Genomic DNA, 14,312 nt, shown 5'->3' on the forward strand with positions numbered 1-14,312 from the left:
TCACGCAGTGCAGTGCTTCATTTATTGTCTCGTTGCTCCCATGACCGTTATGTTCCGAGGTGCTGTTTCGGTGCATGTCCTTTTGTTGTGTTGTCACGGAATGAGCCGGTGATTTCTGTTTCTTGGGTGTCCACGTTGCTTCGTCGCACGGGGTGAGGCTTGCAAACCCTTTGTACAGGCAGGAAGTTCCTTCGTGGCTCGCTACGTTCTTTTCGAGCCTGACTATCGCGGCTATGGTTGTCAGCTTAGAGTGGCTATGGTGGAGACTAGTTGGGTTTTGACTTGCGTTTATCTCATTTATGGTGCAGCCTAAGTCACAGCTCCTGCCCTGGGAGAAGACCCGCCAGAAACAAGCCGTGTCAACTGCGCGAGCATGTCTCCATCTTCAGATGAAGCCTTCAGGCACACGCATGCCACCGATTAAAAGCGGAACAAGAAACCGTGCAAGTGACTCACCACCGACGTTGCACTTGTCACCAATTTCAAACTGCCCTTATGCATGCCACCGTTAGGATAATTTTTTTAGATGCGAAGCATCTCATGCTCGGCGCTGTGTCCCTCCCTCCCTTCTTGTTGTCCGCCGTCCGCACTCTACTGCGCATGCGCGTCTCTTCAGCCCGTCAGCGTTTGGGCTGACGTCCGAGCAGTCTACTACAAAAAGAAATAGGCTACGCCCGGTTTCGATCCCACGACTCTCTGGCCGCAACGGGACGTACGTGGCGCTCTTCCCACTGCGCTACATACCGAGACGGGAGCGTGTGCTACGAACGCACCTTACGTCCTTCACTCATTCAAACTACGTCAAGAAGCTACTGATACAACGAAGGCACGCGAAGCTGAACGTCACGGAAAACGACGAACTGAGAACTTTAGAGGAGGATGTTAAATTTCCGGAGGAAAAGATGTGGCGGGAAGCGCCACGCGCCTTGCAGCTCAACCAGAGAAGAGGACGAAGAGGGCGGACAGCGGGGCAGGAGCGTGAGCACGCAATAAAGAAAGACGAGAAGCAGGAGGTGTTCGATCAGGTAACGCGGGTGTCGGTCTCTTCGCTGTCTCTATATTTCTCTACATTTCTCTGTCCCTACATGGGGGTTCCGACTACGTTACCATTCGTGCTCTGATAAATGAAACAACATAATGGCAACACAATGGAACAGAGGCAGCCTGAAAGCAGTGAAGATGAGTCTAGCATGGGGGAAAAATCAGATATATGCACTTAAAGACAAGCATGGCAATGTCATCACAAATAGGGACAAAATAGTTATAGTAGCCGAGGAGTTCTATCCACGGCATCCCGGATAATACTACCCAACTTGAAAGTAGTTCAGAGGAGATAGACATCCCACCATTAAGGGCAGAAGAAAAAAGAAGGCTTTGGAATAAATGCAAGGGGGCAAAGCACCTGGTGAGGATCAGATAATAGCAGACCTCTTGAAGGATGGCGGAGAAATTGTTTTTGAAAAACTCCCAAACCTGTATACGCAATGCCTAATTACCGCAAGTGTACCGGAATCTTGGAAGAACGCGAACATCATCCTCATCCAGAAGACAGGTGAAGTGAAAGACTTGAAAAATTACAGGCCGATCAGCTTACTGTCAGTCGTCTACAAGGTACTTACCAAGGTAATCGCTAACAAAATTTCTGCAACCTTAGACTTCGGTCAACCTAAAAAACAAGCAGGGTTCCGTAAAGGTTATTCAACGATGGACCATATACACACGGTGAATCAGGTGATAGAGAAGTGCGCTGAGTATACTGAACCCCTATATATAGCCTTCATAGATTATGAGAAAGCATTTGACTCGGTCGAAACCTTAGCAGTCATTCAGGCATTACGGAACCAAGGGGTAGATGAGCATTATGTAAAAATACTACAAAATATCTGCAATGGGTCCACAGCTACCATCATCCTCCATTAGGAGAGCAGTAAAAAACTTATAAGGAAGGGCGTCAGATAAGAAGACAGAATATCTCTAATGTTATTTACAGCATGTTTACAAGAAGTATTCAGAACGTTGGATTTGGAACAGGTGGTAGTAAGGAATAATGGAGAATACCTCAGTAACCCCAGATTTGCTGATGACGTTGCCTGGCTGATTAACTCGGGGGACGAAATTCAAAGCCTGCTTTCAGCACTAGACGAACAGAGTATAACCGTGGGCTTGAAAATTATTATGCAGAAAAATAAAGCAATGATCAATAACTTCGGGACAACACAGCAGTTTGGTATAGGGGGCAGGTAGTGGAAGTGGTAAAAGAATATATCTACTTAGGGCAAGTTGTGACCCCGGATCCCAACCATGAGGCATACATAATTAGAAGGATGAGAATGGGGTGGAGTGCATACGGCAGGCATTCTCAGACAATGAATAGCAGCCTACCATTGTCCCTGAAGAAGAAAGTGTATGACGGCTCTATCTTACCGGTACTCACCTGCGGGGCAGAAACTTGGAGGCGCACTAAGAGGGTTCACTTAAATTGAGAACGACTGAGAGGGCAATGGAGCGGAGAATGATAGGTGTAACATTAAGGGACAAGAAGAAAGCGGAGGGGGTCACGGAACAAACGCGTGTTAAGGACATACTCGTAGGAATTAAGAAGAAAAAATGGACTAGGGCAAGGCAAGTAATGCGAGGGCAAGACAAGCGCTGGTCATTAAGGGTAACAGAGTGGATCCCTGGAGAACGCAAGCGTGGCAGAGGGCGGCAGAAAGTTAGATGGGCAGATGAAATCAAGAAGTTTGTTGACATAAATTGTTCGCGGTTAGCCCAGAACCCTGATAATTGGAGATACATGGGAGAGGCCTTTGGCCTGCCGTGGGCGTAGATAGGCTGAAAAGGAGATGTTAACGCTTGCAAATGTATGTCGAGCTAGTGACGTGAGTTCGCAGTAATCTTCGGCAAGGAATTCGCTGCTGTGAGTACTTCATGGCAGAGAAAAATATGCTTCCTTCAATGCCGCACACACATTCCCTACTTCATAGATATATCTTCTGAAAGTTGTTTTCAGCACACCAAATGAACAAGCGCTTAGGCTTGGGAGTCAACGTCGCCTGTGCCAAGTATAACTTTTTCGGTGCAGCGGAAAGCTCACGGCTTCGTTGCAAAGTTTGTCGCGACTTTACCATCGTTTTCTGCGTAATTTCAAACACAGCCATTCACACGTGTTCGTCACCTATTCTGCCATGTGCACCAAGAAGCTTGAAACCTTCCATTACACGCGTTTTTCTCACGCTTCCGGCGAAGAAAAGCATTGTCTGCTTAGTGTCGGTGGGTCGCGGCGACACCTTTTGTTGTTGCGGTTCTTGCAGCATGTTTACACACTGTCCTGTTCGTCTATATTTACCTTTCTTACTCTATTTCCATGCCTCTCGTTAAGTAGGTTAAGCCTTACCGCGGTCTCGTAGAATGTACATTGACACTTACCGAATCCATAGCGTGCTTATTATTTGGCCTAGCCTCGTGCGGTAAGTTGCAATATTTTCCGCCGTCAAAAATGATGCAATGTTGCATATATATTTTTTATGAAGTATGTGTATAGAAACGTGAGCAAAATAGTCCGTCTTTTCGAAGTGCCTGTATTTCTACCAACTGCACTAAATAGGATCGCCCGACGTCAAAATTCTGTTCGCAACACTGTCTTCTGATTATATACACGCCGTATAGGCATCTGCAAGGGTGGTGCATAAGGGGCACTTGCTGTCCCCCCCAAACCGATCAGCCCCCCCCCCTGCTCAATCTTCCTCAGCCGCGCAGCTTCATGCCTGCTTGTTCAAATATTTGCTGAAAAACCTGGAGATCGGAAATTTTCCAGAATGTTCTGCAACCTTACCCTGAAAAAACGCGGAGTGGGGAGCTTCTGTGGGGTTTCTTCAGGGTGAACGCAAGTAGACACCACAAACAAAGCCAGCCACCCCTAAACGAATTTACCCTGCGCATTCTATCTCTGGATTGTTTCCCTAAAAACCGAAGTTTGTAATTCTGACAAATTACAGACCTGGCTGCTCCGGACAGCGAGTGTTTAAGTTCTTTGCAGACGATGCACCTCACCTACGGCACGTGCTGAACCATCCAGGGGCCGTGTCTAATGTCTTCTCCTGCAGATTCTGCCCGGAATCTGCTGCTTAGAGTCCGAACGTTGTTGGGAAACCGGTCTCCAATATTTCTCAGGTCGAGAACCAAAGTTTGCCGTCTGCCGGATGCCTTCCCACATCGACGTGCGTTGATTCGGCATGTCCACGATGACGCCGCGGCGAAGTAGGCTGCCACTAAACAAAATCCCTTTCAGTTACCGTGCGGTGACTCAAGCGCCAACTGGCCAGAGCAGGCACTGACCAAACCCTCCCTCGGCGCCTCACACAGTAAGCTTCGGAGCCGTACCACACATTGTCATACCCTTTGTGGCGTGTCTGACGACGCTGGAGACGTCTTCAACAAGCCACCTGACTAAGATTACGAGAGGGGAACGCAGACGTCTTCCCTGCGCTTCAACATCGAAAAGACAAGTGGTGCTTCGAACCCAGGCGGATTGCCTCAGCGGAGGCAACGTAACACTCCTCTGTGCAACATAGAAGCCTGTCTCCAGGAACGTGCGTGCGTGCGTGCGTGTATGCGTTTGTGTGACCCTTCGTGCGTGCATGCGCGCGTTTGTGGGGGTTCTGTGTGTGTGCGTCTGTGTGTGTGTGTCTGTGTGTGTGAGTGAGAGAGTGCGTGTATGTGTGTGCATGCGCGTGTATGTGTGCTTGTGCGTTTATATGTGCGTTTGTGCGAGTGTGTGCGTCTGTGCTTGTGTGTGTGCGTGTGAGCGTGTGTGCGTGTGTCCATGTGTGCGTGTGTGTGCGCGTGTGTGCGAGCGCGTCTGTGCGTGCACGTGTGTGTGAGGAGGTTGTGTGTGTGCGCGTGTGTTGTATATGTTCGTCCGTGTGTGTGCGTCCGTGCATGTGTGTGCGTTCATGTGTGTGCTTGAGTGTGCGTCCCTGTGTGTGTGTGCGTGTGTGCGAGCGTGCCTGTGTGCGTGTGTGCGCATGTGCGTGTGTGCGCATGTGCATGTGCGTGCATGCGTGCGTGCGTGTGCGTACGTGCGTGCGTGCGAGCACGTCTGTGCGTGCCCGTGTGTGTGAGGGGGGTTGTGTGTGTGCGTGTGTTGTGTGCAGCTCAACAGCGTGCAGCTCAAAACACCCCCTTGAGGCACACCGTTTTCCTGGACGTGAACTCGGCAATGTGTATTGCCCACTCTAACTCGAAAAGGTCTTTACGACATGTAGCTCGCAAGCATATTTAACATGCTGCCTGACAAACCAAAAGACTTTAGGTCGCAAACAATTCCATACCACCACGCAGTATCATACGCTTTTTCAATATCGAAATATACTGTCATAAAATACTGTTTATCAATAAATGCATCTTTGATGTAGGATTATAAGGCAACGAGTTGATCATTTGTAGATCGCTCCGCCATGAAGCCTGCCTGGCAGCTCTCGAGAAGTCCGCTGCACTCTAGAAAGTACACGTCTTCTATTAATAATCTTCTGGAGAAGCTTGCACAGACAGCTTGTCAGGGCGATAGGGCGATAACTGGTGGGAGAGGATGGGTCCTTCCCCTCCTTCAGAAATGCAATCACTATAGCCTCCCTCCAAGACCTCGGAATGTGCCCCGAGAGCCATATTTTGTTGTAAAGGTGAAGGAGTGTTACAAGAGTGCCTTTGTGCAGGTGTTTTATTATTGTATATATTATGTTGTCTCGGCCCGGAGCTGAAGGCTTACAGCCGCTCAGAGCAGCCCTCAGTTCCTGGAGTGAGAACTCCGAGTTAGAAGTGGCTGACCTGTTGTTATCACATGATAGCTTCTTTTCGGCAGCGGTTTTGTGTTTTAGGAAAGTGTGTGTAATGTGCGGAGCTGGACACGTGTTGGAAATGTTGTGCGAGTGTGTTAGCCTCCCCTGTTGGGCTAACCAGGGGCAGCCTGTGTGTCTGTTGCTCTTTAAGTTTACGTTTCGTGTCCAGACTGTGTGTGCCAGTGTACGAGTTTATGGATACGAGGAAGGCACGCCAACTTTCCCTCTTTGCCCCACGGCGTACGCGTTTCCCCCGGTTCCTCGCTCGTTGGAAAGATATCAGGTTATCTGAAGTAGGGTATCGACTAAGGATACCCCATTCCTTGTTCTGGGACTCTCGTGCCTGCCTACAGTCGTGGTCCCACCAGGGCCTCCTTTGGTTGCGCGGGGCACCGGTGTCAAGAATGTGCGCCGTGACCGGTTGGGTTGCCTCCTCTACTTTAGATGTGTTATGGATGTGTGGTGTAGTTGTGGTGTAATAGTTCAATGAAGCTCTCGCTCATTGAACTTTTTGTGGGAAGGGGAACTGTTTCGGCCTATATATGATAGTGAGGTAGGGAAACGGTCACTACCGTACGGGTTGGTGTCCACCTCCCATTCCAGGGATTGGAAGAGAACTGCTGACCCAATAGCTACGTCTAGGTGTGAGTAAGTGTTGTGTGCTATGTTATGGTATGTAGGCTGTTTCTTGTTAAATAGGCATGCTCCTGATGATGTTAAGAACCTTTTAATGTGGCGACCCCGCGCATCTGTTCGAGAAGATCCCCACAGTGAGTTGTGTGCATTCAGGTCACCTAATAGTATATAAGGTTCAGGTAACTGATCTATCAGAGTTTCGAAATCAGAACTTGTTAGCCGATAATCAGGAGGAATGTATATGGAGCATATTGTTACTAGCCTGTGAAAAACTATCGTTCGGATTGCAACAGCCTCAAGGACCGCCCTCAGAGTGACTGGATGACATGCTAAGGATTTTTGTGCGATTACGGCCACACCACCACAAGAAGTTGGGCACCCATCTCTGTCCTTTCTGAAAACCAGATAATTGTTGAGAAATTTGGTATGTTTTCTAATTAAATGTGTTTCTTGTAAGCACATGACACGTGTTTGGTTGCCATGCCGTAAGTCGTACACATCATCAAGATTTTTAAGAAGGCTTGTACTGTTCCATTGGATGATATTTTGTCTTCCCATTATAAACATTTAACAGCAACTCGAATTTGTGTATGAGTGTGTATTCATGTTTTATCTCTCGGGGCTTGTACTCTTGAAGGGGATTTTTGGGCCTGTCTGTTGGCTTGGACGTCGGAGGCCGTTTCTTGCGCTGCGATGCAGGCAGATACTGCCCGACGTCCATCTCATCTCCATATGTCCTGCGTGTGCCCGACAGACTGCGCTCCCTGGACCTGTATGTAGCACCCGTTAGTGCGCTTTTTTCTTCAGCCACCACAGCCGAGGGCTTCGTGGGTTCCACGGGCAGGACAGGTGGTGGGGCGAGCTTTGGAGAGGGAGCGGTTTCCTCCGTGTCCATTTCCTCAGGGCTCTCGGGTGTGTTCGAGACCTGTGAGGCAGGGAGAGGAGTGACTACGCTCCCGTCAGCATGAGTGGCCACCTAAACCACTGCCGGTCCAGCAAGTGGCGTGGTGACCGGGGCGCCTGCCACAGGCAGCCTTATGGGGGGCGGGGTGGGAGCAACTCAGCTGAGCTGTATTGCGTCGTCGCCAAAACCAGGCGCAGCTCCGCCCCCCCCCCCCCCGGCAAGCAGCGTCGGCGTACCTTCCAGAGCTTGCAAACCTCTTCCGGGCCTCCAGAAAGCTGATGTTTTCATTGACCTTCAATGTGATCATTTGTTTTAGGGGCGAAGCTCCTCTTGGTCGGGCCCTGTCCCGTCCCTCGTTGCTGCTCGTTGCTGCACGGCACCACGATCATGACTGCAGCAGGATCCTCCTAGGGATTGGCCAACCAAAGATTGGCAGAAGAGGTGAAAACGTTCAACGCGTTCGTTGCTACTCAACAAGAAGGAGAGGCAGAAGAAGAGGTTGTCGTTCGTCGCCTGCGAGCTCAAGACACGTACCGGGGGTACGCGACACAAGACGCTCTGCAGAAGGCGACGGCCAAGGTGGCTAAAATGTCACACACCGAATTCGCCAACTTACCCATGGAGATTCTCATCGTCCCAAATAAGCCCTACATAATCACTACAAACATCGACGTCGTCTACGGGCTTGTCAACGGAGCGGTGGGAAGTCTCAAGCTTTGCGAGCGAGGAGTGGTGGTCTTGACGCGGCGGCGCGGTTTCGATCCCACGACTCTCTGGCCGTGACGAGAGGTACGTGGCGCTCTTCCCACTGCGCTACAAACCGAGACGCGAGCACGGCTGCGAACGCGCCTTATGCCCTTCATTCATTCAGATGGTGCGCGACGCCAAGCAGACCTATCACAATGCTTCACGGTTTCACCGATAAGTAGTTTAGCTTCGCCCCTCTCATCATCATTTACTTCGTGGAGATGGCGGGATTTTTTTCTTGTTTGAACGTTTCACACGATCGTGAATATGCTGCGTGAGGTCCATGGCAGTTAGGGCAGGTGAAGTTGCTTCCGTAGCAGTTGTCTGTGAGATGATCTGGTTGACCACACTTTGCACATTTTGGTCTCCCCCGGCAAGAGTTCCTACCGTGCCCATACCGCTGGCACTTGTAGCAGCGGCGTGGGTTTGGCACGTCCGTGCGCGAGGGACATCGCAGGTAACCTGCCGTCACAGATACTGGTAGTGGGGTTCTGTCAAAGGTCAAAATTACGTGCTTTGTTTTGATCTCTTTGCCATCTCGTCTTATTGCGATGCGCCGGACTGCTGTGACCCCTTGGTCATGCAGTCCTTCAAGATTGTCCGTTTCGGTTTCATTGATTAGATCGAGTTCGGAGATGACGCCTTGAGAAGAGTTTATGGTTGTGAGGTGTGATTGTAATTTCTAGACCATCGATGTTAGTTTGTTGAAGGAGCTTATTGGCCTGCTCGTTGTGGCTGACTCCAATCAGCACATCTCCAGAAGTAAGTTTTTTCGCCTTGTAGTTTTTCCCAGAAACACTTTCAAGAAACTTTGCAACATGGAAGACTGATTTTTCACTTACAGGGGTTTCTTTGTCAAGAGATTGCATAATGAGGAAGCGAGGAAAGATGTCATTGCTTCGGAGGTCAATGTTCAGAAGAGGTTTCGACGTTATAATTTGATTTGCGGGGTTTAGAGAATACCATAAGCTTTAGTATAAAAGCAGGGGACGGGGGTTCTTTCTTCTCAAACCTTACTCTGGTAGCTTGAGAGTTCCCGGAGCTCCCTGCCTGATAAACAGACAGGGAGCCCATTCGCCGGAGCTTAGCCTGGGCTCCGACGGCCACCGTTTCAGGTTTCTACCCTTCACCTTACAACACATCGCCACAGTTGGATCCAGCTTGTGTATGGGGGCTCGGGATCTGCTGCGTCGCCAACACAGTCACCAAGATTACTCCAGGTGCCCCGTGCGGGGTGTAGTATGCGTGTCTGTGTGTGCGCGTGTGTGTGTTTGTGTGTGTGCGTGCGGGTGTTGTGTGCTGCGTGAGCGCGTGCGTGTGTGTTCGTGTGTGTGTGGGTGAGTGCGTGCTTGCGTGTGCGTGTGCGTGCGTACGTGCGTGCGTTTTGTGTGTGTGTGTTTGCGTGCGTGGGTGTGCGTGCGTGCGTGTGTGTGGGGGCGTGTCTGCATGCGTGTGTGTGTGCGTACGTGTGTGCGTGTTTGTGTATGTGTGGGTGCGTGTGTGTGTATGTTTGTCCCTGCCTGCGTGCGTGCGTATGTGTGTGTGTGCGTGTGTGTGTGTGTGTGTGTGTGTGTGTGTGTGTGTGTGTGTGTGCGTGCGTGCGCGCGCGCGGGCTTCACTCTCAGCGCCAGGGAATCTGGGAGCGGTGCGTGCCGGACAACAGCTGAGATAAAGGGTGAAAGCGCACGTACCTCACCCATTTATTTAATCTCCCTCGCGCAGGAGCGCATTGCCTGTTCTATGAGATAAAAAAAAGAAAACAGTTAAATTTTTTTTTGTTTTCCTTGAACTTCCCCCTCATGACTGCCCCGCACGCCCTTAACCACGGCCCACAACGAGCACGCTACCCCGGTTCGCAACAACGTGCAGTCATCAACAACTGAAAGGGATCACGAAAATATGAACCAAAACACATGAAATAGCGTGATTTCTTTCCACGCAAAAAAAAATGGCGCATGGTTTAATAACAGCTACAAAGGGGAAATGTGGCTTTCCAAATAGGCCACTAGCGCTCAATTACTCGGCCTTCACGAGCAGTATTTTTACGTTTCGCGGCTTCCAGTTCATATTTTCGTATTCGCATTTTATTTGTCAATAACTGTCCATACATTTACCTGTTTCGGCACTGGTTCGCTAAAGCTACGAAGACATGACTATAAGGAAACAAATTCAGGTGAATGTAGTAATCTGTTCCGAACCCGCGTACCACCGCGGTGCTTCACGCGAAGGGCCAGTGGGAACCCTAAGCGTCAACAGAATAGATACATTCGTCAACGGCAGGGTGCTCAGATGCGCGCTTTCATTTTGCAACTAGGGGATCCTAGGCGTGCGTTCTTGAAAACGTTTGCTTATTGCCATGCTGATGAGCCCTTTTGGCCCCGCTTGCAACCTGCGTCTCTTGAACTCGTAAATTCGGCGCCCGTTCGAGAGGCTCAGAACTTACGCTCCCTCTCTCCCCCATTTTATATGCGGAGCAGTATGTCTAACCCCCCCCCCCCCCCCCGCTTTCCTCGGCGCCGCTCCTTGGCTCCTCCTCGCCACCGCCGACCGCTCGATCACAACTGCTATTCCGCTCGCTACCGCCGATGCTTCTTTCAGAAGTTGCGTCATCGGCTGACAATGGCGGTAGCGCCCTTATCAGATGATTGCGGAGAACACACAGAAGCGTGAATGGGCGTAAAGATGTCCGAAAGCCGTCAAATTCGACTTCGCCGAGTTGGAGCGCGGGCGTGAGCCCAATACTATTCTTCAACTTGAAAAGCTTTCCGGGCGGCATTTTCGCCTGTGTATTTCGCGCTTTGAGGTGTAGCACGCCTTTCATTGACACGTTTTCCCCTTCACAGCTTTCGCGCACCGCTTACCCCTTGTCTCAAAATCCCACTGTCCGAAATCAACGTCTTTCTTTCCACGTGTTGTGTCTGCACCTGCCGCGAAATTCCTCTTCTCGAGTTGGAGAGGAAAGCGACGCTTTCTGTGGTAACGAGCAGGGGAGCCCTGCCTGGAACAATGCGAACCCGGTCCGCCTGCGGGGAAAGGCGGTCATGTACCCACCTTCACAGAAACTTACTCCACCTTGGGGATTTCCCCTAAATCTGGTCGATTAACACCTGTCCTTCACTTCGAGTTGTTGATCAATTCGCTTTCGCGCTACTAACGACTAGCCTCCTGGTTAGCTCAGTTGGTAGAGCGACTGCTCCGGTTAAGCAGTGGTCCCGGGTTCGAATCCTGGACCAGGACGAATTTTTCTTCAACTGCGAAGTTTCTGAGAAAGCTGTATAGCTTTCCTTTGTAGCCGTATGGCTGCATTTAGGTGGATGTCAAACTTTCCTTCACATGTACCCACCTGCCTGCATGTAAAGAAAAAAGAACTGCAGCAGAAGTGTAAAGTGTGGGTGTCCTTTGTAGAAAATATTAAATGCTTCGGTCGGGCTAGGTTGTCTGCGCCCATCACCGGTTTCCGGTTACGCGTGCACAGAGTGTGTGTGTGTGGGGTGGGGGTGGGGGAGGTGGTACGGGTACGCACAGCTGAGCTCCGTGCCACTATCTACAATGCCGTCGTGCTGGTTCAAGATTTAAACGTATTGGTGTATTATACGGGTGGTAATTTGCGTACCACGGGGGAGAAAAACTGAAAGTGATATAATGAAGCAAAACGGAAAGGTTAGCATTTCTGACAAAAAAAAAAAAAAAACAGCGCGCAGACGGACGGGACAAAAGAAATGAAGACAGGTGCGCAACATAAGCCCTGCTTCTTTCGTCCCATCTGTTGGCGCGCTGTTTCTTTTTTTTTCTTCGAACAGTCATATGTTTCTCCACCAGAATAAAGCCCAAGACCTTCCAGCTTTAACTCGCTATGGGACGAACGCATGTCGTCCGCTTGGAGGACGAGCGGTGATTGAAGAAGCCTCGGCCCGAACAGAAGCGCGAATAGGCGCAAAAACAATAGAAAGCCGTGCCGCTGCAGTTGCATCCTCTAGTCCCACCTCGTCAAGTTGCTGGGAATCCCTCCCGGATGAGCTGAAACTTGTCCGCTTGAAACGCCGACATTGGGCAGTATGACTTGTTCAGTAAAGGTGCTTATAGAGCGATATTTTAGGCGATTGCTTTCGCTTATTAGCCCCCCACATAACCGATTGCCGGCGTTAACGGGGGGGAAGGGGGGGAAGGCGCACGCGAAGATGTAGGTTTCACAATCTTACTGATGGCATGTCCGTTGTGCTGGTGAGACGTTTAAACACGGACATCAAACAGCCCATTGAGACTTGCCCGGGGTCCTCTCGGTGGTTAAGCGGATTGGGTTGGTGTGTTACGCAAACAGTAACATGCCTACTACGCGGGTGTTGAACAGGCAGCTTCATGTTTATCCGCGAGACATCCTTCAAAGTTTCATTCAGGTAATGGCTACAAAGTATGCGCAATCGCAAATTACGAACAAAGGTATTTTCTTACGTGCACTCCGTGGAGTGCGTCCTGCTTCGCAGGTCGTCCTTTACAGAGTTGAAGGGCACTAATATGTTTGTTCTGCTGCCAGGTAGCACCAGCAGCGCCAGCGCTCAGCTGTTCGGCTGGCGTGGCATCGAACTCAATCCTTTCGGCCTCAGCCAATCGTAACCACAATGTAACCTCGTAGATAGGCAAAACGAAGAGAAAAGTCCGACTAGGCCAACTCGCAGCCTCCGTGCGTCAAAGTACGTTCACGTCTGTGATCATAGCGGAGGTGTTTCAGGCAAGCGCGAATATTTTCGATTTTAGCTTTTCGGTTAGGTAAAATAAACTTTCAGAAGCTTCCTTCAAGGATCCCTAATCATGGTTCCACAGATTTCAATTTCACGTGTGCAATCCTTCGGGCACTATCCGAGGAATGCCCTCCAGTAAAAACGGTTTAAAAGCATTACGTATTAGCCGAGTTATTATTCATTAGAAAGGATCATCAGTAGGGCTTGCAGCGTTTCTCTTTCTTCGGCTCTTTAAAGCACTGTGGATGCTAGAAGCTGAGAAGCGCCCAGAAAAAGATTACAGGGCAACGCCCGACACAAGAAAAAACATCCCCCTCGCGAGGGGCACGATCAAATGCAGAGCATTTCTGCGGGGGGGCGCGCCTGCAAGTCGTATGGATTACGTATTGGTTGTTGTTGTTGTAATTGTTGTCTTCCAGCGTAGACATTGTCGATGAAGTCGATGGTGAAACGTGCCGTGAACCCCCTGCCGCGGCTATGACGCAACGTGGAGCGGCTATGACGCAACGTGGCGCGGCTATGACGCAACACAATCCAACACAATCCACTTTAATCCAATCCAAATCCAAGCCAATCCAAGCCAATCCAATCGAATCCAATCCAATGCCCCTCGCGAGAGAGTGTTATAGAGGCCCGAACGTGGGACAGGTGGCGCTGCTGGCGCCGTTCAACAGCGCCACCAGCGGAAGAAAATCGCAAAACTGAACTGGGTATTTCCTGGCGTGTGAATGTGGAGCACGCGGGTTTACGTGCAGTTTAAAAGTGCAACCGCTCGTTACCGTGATGATGTTGGTCACGTGACACGCACATTTTTTGCCAGAAACTAGGTCCGGGCGACGCGCGTTCATTTTAATTACGTAAAATTTAAGTTAATTAATTAATTAGTGGTCATTGACTGGGTAAAGTCAAATTGATGTCATTAGGGCATGTGAGGTATCAAATTGAAGGTCTTAATGAGTGGAATCACGTGGGACAAGTTAAAAATTGCTTCCTGGTCATAGTCATGAGATAGTCATGTGAGTCATAGATTGGGTTAAAAGTCAAAGTGGTGCCACTAGGGCTTGTGGGGTATCGAATTAAAGGTCTCGATTAGCGGAATCATGGGGCACAAAGTAAAATTCGCTTCGGGGTCATGCTCATGAGACAGTCATGTGAGTCATTGATTGGGTTAACAGTCAATGTGAGGCCACTAGGGCTTGTGAGGTATCAAATTAAAGGTCTTAATGAGTGGAATCACGTGGGACAAGTTAAAAATTGCTTCCTGGTCATAGTAATGAGACAGTCATGTGAGTCATGGATTGGGTTAAAAGTCAAAGTGGTGCCACTAGGGCTTGTGAGGTATCAAATTAAAAGCCTCGATTAGGGGAATCACGTGGGAGAAACTAAAAATTACTTTCTTGTTATAGTCATGAGATAGTCACGTGAGTCACAAATTGGGTAAAAGTCAAAGTGGTG

The 14,312-nt window shown here is 49.8% G+C and overlaps 1 protein-coding gene across 1 annotated transcript in view; it reads right to left on the bottom strand.

The window, feature by feature from the left end:
• Window positions 1-7,418: 7,418 nt before the first annotated feature.
• Window positions 7,419-14,312, bottom strand: part of LOC144137552 (uncharacterized) — a 66,308-nt gene continuing 59,414 nt past the window's right edge. The window contains exon 2 of the mRNA XM_077669482.1: window positions 7,419-7,490. Coding sequence (XP_077525608.1) covers window positions 7,419-7,490 — 72 coding nt within the window. The remainder of the gene's footprint in view (window positions 7,491-14,312) is intronic.

The sequence above is a fragment of the Haemaphysalis longicornis genome, unplaced genomic scaffold, assembly GCF_048455015.1.
Source record: "Haemaphysalis longicornis isolate Haplotype H1 unplaced genomic scaffold, Haemaphysalis longicornis Haplotype H1 scaffold_40, whole genome shotgun sequence".
NCBI lineage: Eukaryota > Metazoa > Arthropoda > Arachnida > Ixodida > Ixodidae > Haemaphysalis > Haemaphysalis longicornis.